The sequence below is a fragment of the Astyanax mexicanus genome, chromosome 7 (assembly GCF_023375975.1).
Source record: "Astyanax mexicanus isolate ESR-SI-001 chromosome 7, AstMex3_surface, whole genome shotgun sequence".
Taxonomy (NCBI): Eukaryota; Metazoa; Chordata; class Actinopteri; order Characiformes; family Acestrorhamphidae; genus Astyanax; species Astyanax mexicanus.
In genome coordinates this window covers 39,454,344-39,470,485 of record NC_064414.1, presented here as the reverse complement: position 1 = coordinate 39,470,485, position 16,142 = coordinate 39,454,344, and the positions used below count along the sequence as shown (strand labels likewise).

Genomic DNA, 16,142 nt, shown 5'->3' with positions numbered 1-16,142 from the left:
CTGAGAGAGAACTGAATAGGCCTAATTTTCTGTTTAAACATTTAAAAGCTAATTATATAATATTGTGTGACAAAGGATTGTGATGGCAGTAGCCATTAGGCTGTAATAGAGCAAATTTGTCTCACACAGTATCTGCTGTGGAGTTCCCAGACTGAGACATGCTGTCGCTTCTTTACAAAGTGAAGCTTTTAGTACTTTTTCGTGTTTGTCCAGCATAAAATCTGACTTTTACAATAATACAAAAATTACATTACTTTGCCAAGTTTTCTGACTGCCATCCACACTGATCCAACCTTTTTTATTCCCAAAACAGAAATGTAGAAATGCAGCTAGGCTGAATTTAGTTTAAAATCTCGAGGAAAATGTTTGTGTGGACAATTAAAAAAAAAAAAAAAACTCCTAAAACATTCTGATCACATGACCACATGACCATAAACCGTAGAACCGTAGAACCTCAGATTTTGGCAGTATTCAAATCAACACATTTACATATTTTTAATCAGATTTTTTATTTGAATGAGATTAATAAATCAGATAAGCTGGTATACATGAGTCAGACAGTAATAAGATTTCTATTCTGCACTTTACTGTCAAATTCGGGTCTCAATCAAGACTGCGAAAACAATGAGAAGTGCTGATAAATCTGATTACTGAGCTAAAATCTAGCGGTCTAGGCCATTATCCGATCTAAGAAATTAAAGTATGCTACCAATTCACTACAATCCAATTGTATTATTGAGTGCATGTAGAAACATTCACTGATAATAAATATTAGATTAATTGTATTGTAAAATATGTTTGCTTTACAAGAATTTTCCTATTTAGACTAACAGAAAACATAACATTAAAAAGGCACATAAAGCCAACTGAGATTAAGTGATCAGATTCAGATATTCAGTGGGTCTGTGTACCTCTGTGAGCAGAGCATCTGAGATTGATGAGATTGTGTTTTTGTACACTGTTAAAAGGACAGAACTGCTATGAACCTGCCAGCGCGGCGTCGCATGAATGCACATCTTTCCACATGGTTGGTGATGTAACTGATAATTCCCAGCTGTTAGAACATAAATATTGTGATAATCGTTTTTTAGGCTGCTGTTTATACCTGGTATTAATATGCATTTTAAGTGATGCAGTACAAATTAGCACTATTGTAAATTGTATAATAAGTGCCTTAGAGACTCGCTGTGATCTGACCTCTTTTAAATGACCTCCCTATTTTTAAGGTGGTCAGGGTCTTGTAAGACTCCAATGCTTGTGTAACAGAAACACTATTTTGCACTAATCCATGCTTACACTGTAAAGTGCACATGTCTGCAGTATTTTTTACAGATTGTACCAAAACGTATTGTTTATCTGTGTGTGCAGGTTGAAGAGGAGACAGGAGGAAGGCTGCATGGGGGGAGAAGGGGAAGGAGCCGAGGGAGAGGGAGAGGGAGAAGGGGACGGGGACCCTGACAGGGAGGGTGAAGAGGCAGAGGGCGGCACGGAGGACGAGGAAACCGAGGCCGAACCCGAGACCTCCAAGCTGAGCATGTGCGGCTCGGTCTGCTCCTCTCCAGGCAGCTCCTAGCGCCCCGGGCACAGCACCTCCTGCTGGTCTCTCAGGCGTCAGCACGCTCACCATGCCTATAAAGCCCTCAGTGCGGCCCTCTGACTGCACGCAGCACGGAGAGCTGGCCGAGTTAGAGCCACACACTGCTCCATACTCCTTCCCAGTAGCATTTAACACAGTACAGTTTTGGGTTATGCCTGTACGATCAGCAACACGGCCTCTTCTTTCTCTCTTTATGTCTCTTTCTACATGGCCCCTAGAGTAAGCTCAAACTTCTATGCAACATAACTGTACAGCATGATGTAAAGTAGACATTTTAGAGGTAACAAACCGCACAGATGCTGCCTGAGAAACGCATGACGACACCCAGAGCAATAGAGCTCTGCTGTAGGAGTGTTCGTGTTCATGTGACAAGGGCAGCAGATCGAGGATGAGCAAACGCTGTTTTCTGTGGAGAGAGCAGTTAATTATTGAATAGGTGAAAGCTCTCTGAACTTTAGACTAGCTTTGTTTGCTCTTTCAGCTCCTGCCCCTGAAAGGGGGCTGCCATTTACGGTACTAATGGTTTTGCATTCAGTTTGTTTCTATAGAGGCAATAGTCCTTGGACAGGTAGGAGGATAAATCGCTTGGCACCTGGAAAGTTGACCAACTGATAATTGTCCCGTCTCTCAAATGTGTGCTAAAGAAGTCCATGCTTTGTCGCGAGCAAACGTTGAATGCAGATTCTTGTTTAAGTAATTATATCCAAGGAGTCTAACCTCAAGAGTGACTTTCTAACTGAAGAGTCACTTTCTTATGTCTTACTTACGTCAGTATCTGTTAACGTGGATAGTGTTAACGTGGATGATTCGTTTTTTTCGTAACTCTCTGTCTTATTAAGCTAGCTGCTTCTGGCCAGAACTCTGCTCACTGCTGACCTGTTGCCAAGTCGGTTTGTGTTTCTCCCTCTGACTGTTAAAGAGTTTATTAAGATGTTCGTTTGTTTCTGGAGGGGTCAGTGTAGGTCACACGTCACACCACAGTGTGCTTTCAGTATGTACTCCAGCACCCTTCCATTCCTGCTGCTTATGAACTACTGTTGATATTCACTCCACCAGGGGAGTAGGCTTAAATTTACCTCTATAGGACACCATTTAATTATGCTATTTGATTAAGGTATTTGACAGTAAGTTTTCTGTGTTACATTTGGGGACTGTTGTTCTGCGTTGATGTGGCTTAAGCACTCCCCCTAGTGGACAAGAACGGGGCTTTTCTTTAGAGTAGCATTGTTTGCGTACTTTATGAATATGATAGTGGTTGTTTTAAGGTGGTGCCATCTATCTCAGTTGTGACATGTGGGAACATGTAGCATTCTCCACCTTAAATTGTATTGTTTAACTCTGTAAAACATGTACATAGCTAAAAGCAGAACCTTTTCTCCACAGTTTTATGTGGGTGCGCTTACCTAACTAACTTAAAGTTAAAGTATAAAGAATAAACAGATGGAGATGAAAAAACAAAACTATAATAAGAGGCTGTTGTGTGAAGCCATGCCTTCATACGGTGACCTCGATCTTCTGTTTCCAAGTGTGCAGGCACAACTTGTAGGCAAAACGCCAAAGCTTTTGTACCATTTGCATAGCCATTTCTAAATAAAAAATGAGTGCCTGTGGATGTTTGTACTTGTCTAACGTATGTGTGCGTATGTCTGTCTGTCTGATTGTCTGTCTGTCTGCTTTTGTCTAATTGATAATGGGAGTGTGTGAGGGTGCGCGAGTTAGTGAGTGTGTAAGTAGTGCGTAGGACCAATGTAACATTTGTAAACAAGCATTTATTGTGGTAAGTGAAAACATGGAATGTTTCTGAAATAATTAAACATACTATTAGCCTCAAGTGAGCATAGATGGAAAAGAAACACTGTAATTTGATGACACTGAGGCCATAGCATACTGCATACATCTCAATTTCTGCATGTACCACTAATTACATTGGTATCCTGCGGAAGGGCACACGTTCGTAGCTGCGTGGCTCGGTCTTCACCTCGTCGCCACTGACATGAAAACTTTATTACTCTTAAGCGGCTCTTCCGCCAGTGCCATCACTGCTCTGTTTTCCATTCTCTAGGACTGCTTTATCAATTGAAGATGTTTGACTGTACAAAGCAAAGCATCGTCTCCAAATAAATGTGGACGGCATGATACGTATGAATAGATTCTATTTAACTTTTGGCATCCCATAGGTTGTTTTGATGATACTGAAAATATTAATAAAATGTTTAAGTGCTCTGTCTCTGTCTGATTTATAATACAACAGCTGCATGCATCTGGAATCTGTGCTTGGTAGGTGATCTAAGGTGCACGCCTGTGTGGACAGTAGGGGGAGGTGGAGAGCAGACCATTTCACAGATAAATGGGTATAATATTTTGTAATACAATTGAGATTATGGGGAATGTGATTTCTAAGATATCTAGCTCATGGCAAAGAACTCAGCAATATTCTAGTCCTCCTGTCTTCTCTCTGTTTTCTCTCTCTCAATCTGAGAGAGAGAGTCTCATGGCTGTGGTTTGGGATTGCTCTCCTCTAGGATGTGCACTGTAGGTCCAACATTGTTAGAGTTCAATAGAAAGCTCCACTCAGGGCCCTCAATAGCATCCAGCAGGCCGGCCAGCTCCTCCTCCAGCTTCTGCACTGTGTCCTCCACCCGCTGAAGAGAAACACACAGAGACAGAACATCAGACAGATGAAGAACAGAGCTCCTAGATTAGATTACAGTGAGTGATTAACAATAGAATACAGCAGAAAAAAATACAAATAACAAGAGGAAGGAAGAAGCAATGCCGGGGAAGAGGAAGGGTGGAGTGATTTTTTTATATATGAAAAAAGGAAACATAAAGGACAGATGACAGAAAAAGAAGGCCACAGAGGGGGAAAAATCAAATTTGAATACAAATCTGAAGTAATTCTGTGGTGAATAAAACCTAATTTAGAGAATGTAAAAAACATTAAAGCAGTTTGGGCTTTAAAAAAAGCGTGCAAATGTATTTCCCTGTTTATTAGATAATGTCCTAGCGGTAGATGCAGCATGGTGGATTACAGCAATGAACTGTATAAAACATTAAGCTACTGTGATCCAGATTAATCCACAAGCTGTGAGAAAGTCAGCACACCATTAGCTAGCTTAGTTAGGTGGCTGGCTAACAACTTCTAAGATCACAGGACATTTCACACTTAACACCAAACTTTCTAGAGAAAAAAATGCAACGAAAAAAAAACTTTGTACAGTGTCTGTTAATGCAACTACCAACACAACTCCACATTATCAATAATGTTAGGATTAAGGGGCTAGTTGGTTGACATTTGATCCCTGTATTGAACAAAAAGGTCCTGCAGGTTTGTTCCAGACAAGGCTGTCTTAATCACTTAATTTCTATGTGTAACCTCACCTTCTTACAACATCAGTACAGTAAGTATTGGAATTAGACACTGGAGATGGACATATGGTGGTTTATATAAGAGAAAAATTAAATTAAAGATTGGCTTTATCATTGAAGCATATGCTGATGGTCAGAGCTACATGTAACACTGCAACCAGTCAGCAGAGGCACTAGACCTGTGGAGAGATGTTGCACTGTCCAAGCCCATCTACAGTCAATGGTAACAATACTACAACTTGCCCAAATGTATGCTAGAGGATGATTACCCCAATAAGAGGTAAGGAGAAGTGCTGGGGGAATGGTTCACAGGCACTGAGTTTTCCCATGGTTGCTCTAACAGAGTTTAATTTAGCTAAGAGCCACTAATTGCTGATAGAGACCTGAGGGTATCAGTCAGTGTTGCTGCCCAGAGAAAAAATAATTAAGGCCTGCAGCCAACACCTGATCCCTCATCCTGCCCTGGGACTGACTGCAGTAAAATGTCAGCAATGCAGTAAAATCTTCACACTGTTCAGGGCAGTTAGAATTTCACCAGAGATCTACATGTTGTGACAGAAATGGAGAGGGAGGGTTACCTTTTCCACTGCATCCAGTCTGTTGCTGAGTGAGTTTTGGTCCTTGCAGGTTGCTGTGATGGAGTCTCTTCGTGCTGGATCAGACTGAGTCTCTGCAGTACAAAACCATCAGCTGTTAAACATCTTAAATGTTTCTCATTACCCCTATTTATGTGCTAGATGTGCATTTTTGCTAGTTTTACACTGAAGCTACTGTAGTGCTGCCTTCCAGTTGGTATTTTCAGGTTCTAAGGAGGAAATTTAAACTGAGATGCTCCCACAGGTCTCCAACCTCGAATTCAGAATCAAAGATGTCATCAGCAGCAATAAAAGCAGTATAGTATTAGACAGTATATTGGCACTTCAGTCTACTTGTGTCTTATTAAATCAGTTGTACACAGTACTGTCCAGCATTGTTGTAGACAAGTTTCCATTATAATCTGATGTGCATAATACTATATAATCTCAGGATGTCAAAATGTCAAATATTTTTAACTAACATACTGACAACGTTGGTAAAGTAACTAAAGGTTACTCTTTTGTAACGTTTAGTTTCTTAGTGCGTTTCTTTAGAGCTGCTGCTATTCAGTTTTTCACACAGAGTAGTATGTGTAACTGCAGCCAGGGTTGCCATGGCGAACAGAAATATCCAGCCCAAAGTAAAAAAAACCCCACCCTTCAGAAACTTAAACTAGCCCAAAATATATGTCTGTCACACGTTTGAAGCAAATTGCAAAACATCTATGAGTGTACGAATTTGTATTTTGTTTATAAGGGATTTATACGGTGGCCGAGAAAGCCCAGCGCAGTGCAAATTGAAAAGCGCTGCAAAAGCACACAAAACACATCCATCAAAATTACAACACAGGCGCAACAAATAGAAAAACGCGCTGCAAATAGAAAAACGCGCTGCAAATAGAACCACAACACAACGGAAGTGAGTCACAACACAACGGAATTTTCCCGGGGGACCTTAAAAGATGCTGTACCAGCTGTATACAAAGGACAATAAGTGGCAAACAAGCTTCTGAAAAGTAAGTTATGTTTATTACCTGTGATTACCACGGTTGTGTGCATATTATTAAAAGTTCTGCTTCACAAAACGCCTTGTTTGCCACTTATTGTCCTTTGTACACATAGTGAAGTCCGAGACGTTACTGAAGACGCAGCTTAGCTGGTACAGTATCTTTTAAGGTCCCCCGGGAAAATTCTGTTGTGACTCACTTCCGTTGTGTTGTGGTTCTATTTGCAGCGCGTTTTTCTAGTTGCAGCGCGTTTTTCTATTTGCAGCGCGTTTTTCTATTTGCAGCGCGTTTTTCTATTTGCAGCGCGTTTTTCTATTTGCAGCGCGTTTTTCTAGTTGCAGCGCGTTTTTCTATTTGCTGCGCCTGTGTTGTAATTTTGATGGATGTGTTTTGTGCTTTTGCAGCGCTTTTCAATTTGCACTGCGTTGGGCTTTCTCGGCCACCGTAGGGTAGATTTATTATCAGTATTGCTATTTATCTTTAAGTCATGAATAATATGGTAACATTAGTGTTGTTTTAGTTCTTTTAAACCATTTCTTTCCAAGTCAAGAACAACACAATGAACTATTTACATAAAAAAAAATATATATATATATACACCCACTTTTTTGTTGTTTTGGTGTCCGTGGTAATTTTTAAAAGTAGCCCAAAAAAACACACCAAGCCACCCCTGAATTTTCGACTGAATTTTCAAACAAGCCCAATTTGGCGAGAAAACAGCGAACCTGGCAACTCCGACTGCAGCTCGGCGAACCAATGGGCCTAAAGAATGGGCGGGGACACTGTCAATCATTTTGTGCATTGGCCAATCCAGTGTGAAGTACCTGTCTGTCATCTTGTGCATCAGCCAATTGTTTAAAGGAATTTGGAAAAAGGCGTTAGGTATTTCTCATGTAAGCGGAAGTGCCTTAAATGTCGCCTTTTCAGATCAAGAGAACATTATTAACTTGGCCACGCTGTATATATAATATTTTTTAGCAGATGCAATGTAAAAAAGAGGGGATTTAAACTTTCATTAAGCCATACATGTTTACCAGATAGAAATTGCTGGTCAATGTAAGAATGCACAGCTATATCTTAGCTGAGATTTATTGCTTAACATTTGCTTGACACATTCAAATGTACATTTTCTCTTCTAATTATGCTGAATAATTACGAAGATTCGTGTAAAGTATAAGCATAAGAAGCCTACCTAGGTAAAAACACAGGTAAAACAACCAGAATCTAATTTCGGTGTTAAAAAACAACATCTTGATTGGCTGATGTAAAATAAATGATGGATAGGTTGATCTACTCTGCAATTGGTCAATGCAAAATGTGATTGACGGCTAAGAGGAAGAATTTATTTGGTTGAGGCAAAACGTAATTGACGAGCTCATGTCCCGAGTCCACGCCACGCGTTAACAACCCCGTCCCAAATCACTCCCTGCTGACTGCACTGCTCCACTCTAAAGACTTCTACAAGGGCGCGCGGTGTTAACGAGGCACACAGAGGCTTATAGGGACACAGCCTGTTTCTTCACCTACAGCCCCCACGCGCTGCACGCTGACAGTAACATAAACACCGCCGACAAAACACAGAGGAGAGAAAAGTCCTGGGAATGGGTCTTCATTAAGGTAGCACCTGCACTACGTTCACATATCTGTTATCTAGTTTTCTTAAACACACATTATTGCCATTATTCAGTAAATCACTCACATGAAGATTTTAGACTGCTTGAATTTACTATTCCACCTTAAATGCTGCTGTGGCCTTGAATTTAACGTCTTCAGCTTTTAAGGTGGAACAGAACATTCATATGTAGACTGTTTGTGACTTTTGCACAACATAAGCAGAAATATCTGCTTACCATCTACTACAGGATTAATGTAACCTAACGTGTGTGCCATTTTAAGGTGGAATTGAAAATGTGCCATTAGTAATGAGGAATTATATATAAGTTAATTATATATGCTCATATATGAGTAGTTCTAGTGTTCTAGTCTAAATCAGGTTATCTGCATGTATGGGGAAATTCAATTTACTAACAAAAAAGACACCAATATTACGTTTACAGACGTTTGTGATTATAGTATTTTTAATAAAACAATATTGTAAGCAAAACTAACTTGCATATCAAATTTTAAAAGAAAAGCAGATGCCCAAGTATTCATGCATCATGCAATCAATACTCTGATGTTTAACCTTAAAATTCAGTTTATGTTTATTTTTTTTAATAATTATTTTAAAAGATGAGCAGTGTTTATTTACAGGCCAAAAAAATATTGACAGATTTAGATTTTTAGGTGTCCTATGCCTTGGAAACAGCAGTGAAACTGTTGTCTACATTTTGCACACATTAGCATCTGACCATGATTTAAAATATGTAGCAAATATGGCCCAGTTTTAGTTGCCAAACGACATTTTGGCCCAGTTGCAACATGCATCTATGTTTTTGCCAAACTATAGCCAGTTATGGCTGTATACTGACACTTAGACTTTTAAAGTGTGACACAATTCACAGCTCCAGTATGAAGCTACACTATGTGAAAACTCTGTATACACCAAATATGTATTTCCTAATTATATACTTTTTTTAAAGGGGTTTAGTGAGTTTGGATCCTAAACTACAAGCTCTGCAGTGTTCTTCTAATAAGGTATGTCTGGGTGGTCAGCTATAATTCATTCAGTTTATGTTCCGGCACTGATATTAAACACACAGGAAATGTCAGGGAAAATCATTAGCGCAGCTATTTTTGGCAAGAATGATTACACCAGCCATTCAAAGGTAAGACAACCTTCAAACTATAATATTCTGATGAAAATGCAGAATTTATGTACACCTTCTTTTTGCTTCTTTTTGTTGGAGTAACAGGAGTAATGGTATTAACTACTATTCAGGGCAGACTTTCTACTAGACTCTGGATTTTGAAGAATTGCTGAGGAAAAAAAAGTGTATGGCCTTTAGTGACAAGGGTGGTAGTGATTTTAGGATGTTGTATGGTTACCACGCAATCTTATTCCAACCACCCAAATCATCCCAAAAGTGTTCGGTTAAGCATCATTATTCCAGAACACAGTTAAATATTGGGGGACATTATACTGTCTACCTCACCCCTGGCAATAGACATGGTGCCTGCAGATATTTATCTTTTTTAGAGATCTGATTCTATTGGCAGTAATTCTCAATAGGGACTAGACAACTGTATGCATTTGCGCATATGTGTCTAAGTGTCTATATGCATTCATAAGAAGGAGTGGCCAAAAATGTTTGGACAATAATCCACGTTGCTGATTTTGGAACATGCTCTATATTTGCTCTTCTTGCAAACAAAGCTCTTGATATTTTTTCTGTTCATTAAGGCCTGTCACTGTAGATTTCCCGGTTCATGTCAACTGTCATCACTGACTGACTGTGTCATCCTCCATCCAACTCTCTCCTCCATCTCCTGTCTCACACATTAAAAGCCTGTGGGATATCTTGTGTAAGTAAGATAAAAAAAATCATAAAATTAAAACCTGATGTTCTTTTCTTCCTGGTCATTACTTACACACATAAAAATGAGCAGAGATTTGGGTGTGGCTTGCATAGCCAAATCCCCTCAACACACACAGCTGAGCAACGTCCGGCTAAGCAGTTTACTCATGCAGTAAGAATGCTTTAGACTGGGTGGTGCCAGATTATTGAGACTTTTTAAGACCTGCTCCAGTTTCAGTCTCAGGCTTTGATGGATCTGAGTATCAGAATCTGATGCTGTGTGAAGTGTTTGCTGATGGTAACCTGTGTGTTTGATCAACACTGCTGCAGGTTTTCCCTTGTAAACACAGCAGGAGGGCAGTGTTTACTGAACCAGACACCGGCCTCACTGCTGATGGTTTCCATGACATCACTGTTCAGCAGAGCTAAGACTGCTCCACATTAACCCACTTCACTCACACTGAGATAAAAACATACACAAGTGTGTCTTACTCACGTGTGACCTGAAAACACTGCTGTCTCTCCCTTCCTGAACTTTGAAAGTGTGCATAACAGGAGCCCTTATAAGGCCTTATAAGCATGTATACAGTGCTTCTTTGCTATGTACCTTATTTTTACAACCATTCTTCTGGTAGTTTTTCACCTTCAATGAGAATATAAGAGCACTTTGTAGTTCTTTCATTACAAACTTTATTTTCCTCCTTTCTCCCTATTCTTTAATGGTCAAGACCCCACAGGACCACCACAGAGCAGCTATTATTTGTGTGGCAGATTATACTCAGCACTGCGGTAACACTGGCGTGGCCTTGAGTGTTAGTATGAGTGGTATGAGTATGAGTATGGTATGAGTGGGTCAAATACAGCAGTGCTGCTGGAGTTTTTAAACACCTTACAACTTCACTGCTAGATTCAGAATAGACCACTAGCCAGAACTAGTCAGCACACAGCATCCTGTGCACATTGATGTAGGGCTAGGAGATGACCACCACAAACTGGACAGCAACAGCTCAGATCAGAGCTTCTATTTCTGACTTTACATCTACAAGGTGGAGCAGCTAGGGTGGAGTGTATAATAGAGTGGAGGACAGTGAGAGGACACTGTATTTAAAAACTTTACCAGCACACCACACACACTAACACCTCATACAGCACTATGCTAGTGACACTGCAGTGCTAAGTATGAATGACCCACTCGCCAAATAATAGCTACTCTGTGGTGGTCCTGTGGGCTCCTGACCATTGAATAACATAGTATGCATTTGTTAGCTGTCAAAACCTTTTTTTTTTATATAAAAAATTTTGGACACAATGAACGGACTCAATTTAAGGCAACATATACAGATCTCCCTGTGCTCAAAGCTCAGGATGATGTAATATCATCTCACTGTGCTGCATTGCAATGCTTAACCATAAGATTTAAGCAGAGGAAAATAGACTGAAAACACACAATGACAACCTCCACCTCAGAGCGTCACGCATAAGCAATTTTGTTCTCCTCACATTAATAGTCATCTGTGCGGTGCGGGTCAGAAACATGACCCGATAAGAGAGGTTTACGTTTCTCCAGCCAAGAGTCTCTGCTCCCCGGTGTCCCGTGAAGGATTTCGCCTGTGATTTATCCCTGCTGTTACTCCTACGCTGCCGTCCCAGGGTGCAACTTAAGCACCATTAGTCCTTCAATAAGCGAGCCAAAGATATCCAGGACCAAATCCAATGAAATCACAAAGATAAATGAAGGACGCAGCACTATTCTTCTCTAAAAGTAACCATTTATAGCTATTCTTATCTGTGCAGTCTGTTGAGGCCTGCTCAGTGTGAACACATGGAACAGGGAAACTTTTTCTTTTGGATTTTTGGGTTTGGGTAAACAGTGTTTTGGCTTGTCTTGTATTTGTTGCAAAGACATGGAAGCACATGTGGACACAGTTGGCTGAGGTCTGTGGGTTCAGACAGAATGTTAGTATGGTCAGCCACTGTCTCTGCTGGACTCAGGCTTGTGGTAGAGAACTGTAGCAAAGCTAAAAGCTAACAAAGAATTAACAGCAGAAACCTAAAGTCTAAGTGGACATAAACTATGAAACACATTTGTATGACAGGCCATTTGTTCATATTAAGCATCCAGAAAATTAAATTAAAAAGATGATATAATAAAACGCAGCTTAAAAATTCTATTTAATTCACTGATCAGAAGGTCTATGTGGGTAAAGCCAGTTAGTTTCACCCACTAGCTTGATTTTAAACATACAAGTCTTAGTAAGATCATTTCCAATTAGTTTTGTAGTTATTAAGCATTGTATTGTTTTTTTGTTTTGTTTTGTTGGGCACACTTTCTACATTTACCTCAACATTACCCCAACATTAAGTTCCATTAGCAGCTTATATAAAATCTTCATTTTAGCTGGGAAACAACTTTTATTAAGCGAGATAAAAACCTGTCATGTTCAGAGAGAGAACAGCTGCAGCTCACTAATCCAGTAATTGATTGAACTGAGCTGCATGAAGTGGAGTTATAAAATAACTGCTTTGTTGGGTTGAGGAACAGGCATGAAGCCCCCAGTCTGAAGTCCTATAAATGTAATTTTTTCCTTGTTTACATGTTTACAGTAAATATTTCAAAGTAACCAATAGCACCCCGTCACCATCCAGTAATGCTAAAGCCTCTCTAATTCCTAGCTTTAGTTACTATAGCTAAAGTTCTCTAAAGTATTACAACTAATAGGGAAATAAGGCAAAGCAGTGCAACCTAATTCCTTACTGCTGAGTTCTACCTAGCATTGAGCCACTAGCTGCATTCTGGTTTTCTGAGGTCAGTAACTAAAGACTGGAGTGACGTATAACCATAAACCATGTATAATACCAAACCCCAGAACCTAACAATCTAACCAGCACAGTGCCATCCATCTGTTATCAAACACCAGCCATTAATTCAGCTTGGGAACAGCTGGCATCACCGGTTAGCTGATAGGCTAATCTGCTGTTTCTGCTTTCAAAATAAGAGCCCCAGGGCAGAAAATATAAATGAAAAGATATGTACTAAAATTAATTACTATTGACTTAAAATAATATTTGTTTGTTACTAAGAAAAAAATTGATCAAAATATAATGAAATGTCTAAATTCTGTTAATATTTAATAATACCATCTCATTTTCAAACATTTTAATCAGGGCTGATATATTTTATAATTACACAAACATATTTCAGCTGTGCTAGAGTGTAGTTACTCTAGAGTGTGGTTGAGTAGTCTAAAATCACCTGAAAATTTTCTCAGGCATGTGTGAGCATCTACAATAATTGTTGTGTCACGTTTAAGTATCTATAGAAATTGATCTAGGACTGTGAGAAAGATACAGTATTTACCTCATCTGTCTATCTATCTTGACTGAATTTCATTAAGTCTATGCCAGTTATTCTTTTACTCACTTCATTCTCAGTTAACATTTAATTGAACTCTCCGTTTTAAAAATATTTAATGATGAATGTGTATGAATGAATTAATTACAGAGCATGCAATTAATTGGGTTAATCTTTTTTTAAGCGGCTGAAAGCACGATTAGCCACCATGAAATCTGCAATGTGACAAAAAAAAAACTACAAATAAACAAAAACCAACAAATAAAACTGATCTTGCAAGATACTACAGGGTGCCTTCAAAGGTTGTGTGGAATCCATGCCTCAAATGATAAGATCTGTTTTGGTGGCACAATTGAGACCTACCTTATATTAGGTTGGTGGCACTAATTCTCTTTACGTTTCATTGGTAAATTATGTTGTTTTGTATACGATTTTAGTGTGGATTCTATAGCAACTCTTAGTCTGTGCTGCCTGTGTGAGTTAGTTGGGAGCCAGCCAACACTGCGACACAAGGGGCCCCCAATTGTTGCACAATGATGTAGCACAATGACTCAGGCCTGCTGCCCTGATGTGGACCAGAAATTACAGCAGTGGGTAGTTCTAAATTACAACAAAAGTTGTAGTACTAAAGCAGATCAGTTTTTTAAATAAGTGTTTTGTATATTTCTTGTGAGTGTGTGTCAAAAACAACAGCACAGTTTAGACAAGCAATGTGTGAGTGTGTTTGGCCACGTAAAATGCAGTTGGTAATGATGTGTGAGTTTTGGACCGGCTGTGACATCACCCGGAGAAATAATCATACACAAAGGCAACAAGTTACAACTGAAAAATATGCCCCACTCATCTCACACACTCACAAACCCATTATTCAACAGCTGGAGGCCCCTGGAGTAGCGACAGCACCATAATGCAGTACACAGAGTCCGCCTCAGATTGGGGTTAGTAAAATAAAGGAGAACAGAATTGGGCTTCAGTCTCTCTTTGCTGTTGAATAATAGTGGGTCTGAGCAGGCCAGTGGAAAATGTGTGTAACTGTAATGTGTTTGTTAACCTCAGTTAACTGTGCTTGGTGGAGTATTTCCCAGATCAATAGAAGTGCAAAGAGACAGCAAGAGCAGGAAAAAATTTAGAGAGCGTAAGAAAGAGACAGAGGGAGCCTTTCTGTATTTGGGAGTGAATGAGAATATTTCTCCATTCTTAGGAAATGAGATCACACACAAAAACATTCCCGTAATTATTTCAAATTTCTCTGCCAGTGAAGTCACCAGAACTACTCAAGCTACACAAGCTTTAGCCCTGCAGAGAATATCTTAGCTCAGTTTGCTTGGTTGCTAGGTGTAAATGCTCTATAATGGCTGAAGTTAACTATGGTATATCATGCATGAAATGTGCATGTCCACTGTGAGCTTACACTGCCCTGTCATTCAGAACCGAGCTAAGCAGAGCCAAATCAGAACCAGATGTTCCAGCTCCGTAAAACGCACACACACGTTATTAAATTTCATGAATCTAATATTCACTCCAGTATTACTACAGTATTTCTTGATTCTTTTCTCTTGTTTTTACACAAATCACTCTTCTGGAAATCTTCTTCACAGAGAGTCAGAATTGCAGGCTGTTTAGATATGTGACTTGGTGAGTCCAAATTTGCCTATATAGATTTCGAAAGCCCACATTCTCCACTTCACACTTTATGAGTGCCTACCTGCAGAAATCTGACCAATCAGGAGCAGTAAGAGGCTGATGCAGGTGGAGCACTGGGCCATGACTCAGAGCTGATACAAAATCCAGCTACAGGGAAAGAAGAGGGTTGTTTGGTTGTTTGTTTGACAGACAAAATACAGCACAAATACAGCAGACTATACAGTAAATACACAAAAACACAACTGAACACAGCTATGTGTATAGAGTTATGCAAAAGCTTGGAAACACTGGTCAGATTAGTTTTTTTTTTTTGAATATCTTACAAATACACTGACATTAATGGGATAGCCGTTTGCAAACACTGTATAAATTGTGAGATGTTACCTTGTGAGTGACTCTGAACACTGTCCAGTGTACTTATGAATTATCAGAGTTTGAGCAAAACCTTATAGTAGGTATTTCTTAATGTCACATGCTTACTGGTAGTATGTCTTATGGCATAGGGAATCATGATAAATGATTGTGACTGGCAGTGTCTGGCTAGAACTGCCCGTACATAAACATAAACATACAAGTGAAAAAAGAGACAAAATCATGGGATCCAACACATATAATTTACCTTAGATGCCCAGATTTTAATATAACTGTATGTGTATTAGTGTTCAGGCATACAGTGTGTCTATACACTAATCCAGAGCCAGATTAAAAATCGGAGCTCTGTAAACTTCTGAGGTTCTTCAACACACAGTCAGAACAGGAAAGTAATTCATGCACACATGAAGGAAAAGTAGAGGAAGTGAGATGAGTTTACCTTAAAACTTGTGGTGGGCTTCTAGCTGTTCGTGACTCTCTTTCCCTCCTCAGTCACTGCTTTTCTGTCTCTCTCTTTTTCACTCTGCGTTTTGCCTCTTTTCCTAATGAAAACACTCAGCGCAGGACAAGAGTGGTCTCTTTTTGGAGGAGGGCAAAGCGAGAGAGTGACAGAGAGTGAGAAAAAAAGAGAGAGAGAGATGGGTGGGGGGGCTGGGTGTGTGTGAAGTTGAGCAGTGGGCCTGTGGGGTGGGACTATTTTTTTTTCTCCAGCAGAATTGAAACAGAGCTGAAGCCAAGCCAGCAAACCTCAGGAAGTATGCACATGCA

General features: G+C 39.6%; 2 protein-coding genes across 2 annotated transcripts in view; one reads left to right on the top strand and one right to left on the bottom strand.

The window, feature by feature from the left end:
* LOC103046448 (serine/threonine-protein kinase 32C) overlaps window positions 1-3,820 on the top strand; it is a 119,985-nt gene extending 116,165 nt beyond the window's left edge. The window contains exon 12 of the mRNA XM_015605671.3: window positions 1,369-3,820. Within this exon, the coding sequence (XP_015461157.3) occupies window positions 1,369-1,573 (205 nt within the window). The 3' untranslated portion in view covers window positions 1,574-3,820. The remainder of the gene's footprint in view (window positions 1-1,368) is intronic.
* On the bottom strand, window positions 3,347-15,982 carry LOC103045848 (uncharacterized). The gene is made up of 4 exons (XM_015605672.3): window positions 15,814-15,982; window positions 15,064-15,149; window positions 5,545-5,636; window positions 3,347-4,239 (listed from the first exon to the last, which is right to left on the bottom strand). The coding sequence occupies exons 2-4, from the start codon at window positions 15,122-15,124 to the stop codon at window positions 4,087-4,089; spliced, it is 306 nt and encodes a 101-aa protein (XP_015461158.1). The 5' UTR covers window positions 15,125-15,149; window positions 15,814-15,982; the 3' UTR covers window positions 3,347-4,086.
* Between the last annotated feature and the right edge of the window lie 160 nt (window positions 15,983-16,142).

Coding starts and splice junctions, on each gene's coding strand:
- LOC103045848 (XM_015605672.3), bottom strand. CDS start 15,124: ATGGCCCAGTGCTCCACCTGCATCAGCCTCTTACTGCTCCTGATTGGT. Junction 5,637..15,063: donor GATTGGTCAGATTTCTGCAG/GTAGGCACTCAT, acceptor TTTGTACTGCAG/AGACTCAGTCTGATCCAGCA. Junction 4,240..5,544: donor GACTGGATGCAGTGGAAAAG/GTAACCCTCCCT, acceptor GTTTCTCTTCAG/CGGGTGGAGGACACAGTGCA.